This window comes from Echinops telfairi, unplaced genomic scaffold (genome assembly GCF_000313985.2).
Source record: "Echinops telfairi isolate 266 unplaced genomic scaffold, ASM31398v2 ScPeMD7_23;HRSCAF=83, whole genome shotgun sequence".
Lineage (NCBI taxonomy): Eukaryota > Metazoa > Chordata > Mammalia > Afrosoricida > Tenrecidae > Echinops > Echinops telfairi.
This window is the reverse complement of record NW_022103920.1, coordinates 15288477-15289944: the sequence shown is the minus strand read 5'-3', so window position 1 is coordinate 15289944 and position 1468 is coordinate 15288477. Positions and strand designations below refer to the sequence as shown.

General features: G+C 45.2%; 1 protein-coding gene across 1 annotated transcript in view; it reads left to right on the top strand.

Annotated features, from left to right (window-relative positions):
* Positions 1 to 1039, top strand: part of SSMEM1 (serine rich single-pass membrane protein 1) — a 14565-nt gene extending 13526 nt beyond the window's left edge. Inside the window, exon 3 of the mRNA XM_004707881.1 lies at positions 552 to 1039. Within this exon, the coding sequence (XP_004707938.1) occupies positions 552 to 1039 (488 nt within the window). The remainder of the gene's footprint in view (positions 1 to 551) is intronic.
* The last annotated feature ends 429 nt before the right edge of the window (positions 1040 to 1468 follow it).

Genomic DNA, 1468 nt, shown 5'->3' with positions numbered 1-1468 from the left:
CACCATCAGCTTTCTTCATCATATTTGCTTATGCACCCAACTTCATTTTTAGTACACTGTTTTTATATAATTTGCTTTTTAATAATCATGGTTTAATAGCTGCCCATATAATTCCTGAAGCTTTTAACAACAAGCTCTTGTAAGGTGGTTCAGGCCAGCTCCAGCACACCACTGCATAGAGAGAGATGCTTTTTAGTTTACTGCCACCTAAATCATATTCATATTATACCAGAATCCTCAAAATTTCAGAGCAAAGGGGAAAAAAAAAAACTTTTCTGAAAAAGTTTGGGGATCTTTCCCTTATGACCTTATATCACAGTCCACAAAATTTCTAAAGTGATGATGTCAAGCCCCTCCCTATCTGCCCCCACCACTCTGTGGACGATGGGGGGGGGTGGTGGTGCTGGACAATGCAGTCAGGTGCCAACCCTGAGAGGACAGGGGAAACGTGCTGACCTGGCAAATGGCCATTAAGAGTACACTCACCTGCCCCATGGGTTTTGGTCTCCAAGAATGTGCCTAACTTGTAGATTTGTTTCGTTGCTTTTCAGATAGCAACGAGGCTTCCTTTAAGCCGCACAGCAAAAATGTTGTCTGGGACTCTCTGAAAGCGATGAAGAAAGGCAAGCATATCCAACTGACTCCGGTCACTGGCTCCGAAGTGGCTTTGGTGAATGCCTACCTTGAGCGCAGACGAGCCAGGTGCCACCCTCAATTCGACCAGAGCGATCAGCTGCCTACGGGCAGTGACACTACTGACGGCGACAGTGAAGACACAAACTCAGGATCCTCCTCGTGGAAGGAGAGCGCACGTGAACACCAGCCATCGCCGGCCAGTGTCAAGAGAAGAACCGTGCAGAGGCGGAAGGGAAGTCATTCTACCCGGGAAAAGGCCTGCCTCCACTGTAAGGCCCTCAGAACCAATGAGTGGTTGGCACGCCATTTCCTGACCGATTCTTCAGCAACAACCCCCAAGAAGGGAGGGATGCCAGAGGAAACTTCCATCGTTGACATTAGCACCAAATTCAGTAAAATCTGAGTTTTACCAACTCTACTCGAAGCCAAATGAAAGAGATGAATAAAGTGCGAAACACCACCAGAAATCTAGGTGAGGAGGCGTTTACATTAAAATCTCTCCGCCAACAACAATCGCACTTGGAACCCAGGAGGTAAAAATGTCAGACAAATCTTGGGTCCCGAACAGGGCGGTGAATTTGTTTCGGGCATTATTGGAACATCAATGATCTTCATCAACTATGATCTTTACTCAAAAGAGGGCGCAGGGCAGATATTTTATGTCTTTTAATGTATGTATTTTGTTTACGTCTGCGATGCAAACAAGGGACCTCTTTGAAAATATATGATTTCTATTGAGAAGTGATTTAAATTTACTCATCTATTTCAATGATCTGACTCAAGGAGCCGATTGGGTGAAGTTAGTTGGAATAGATGCCAACAGATGGTGCAA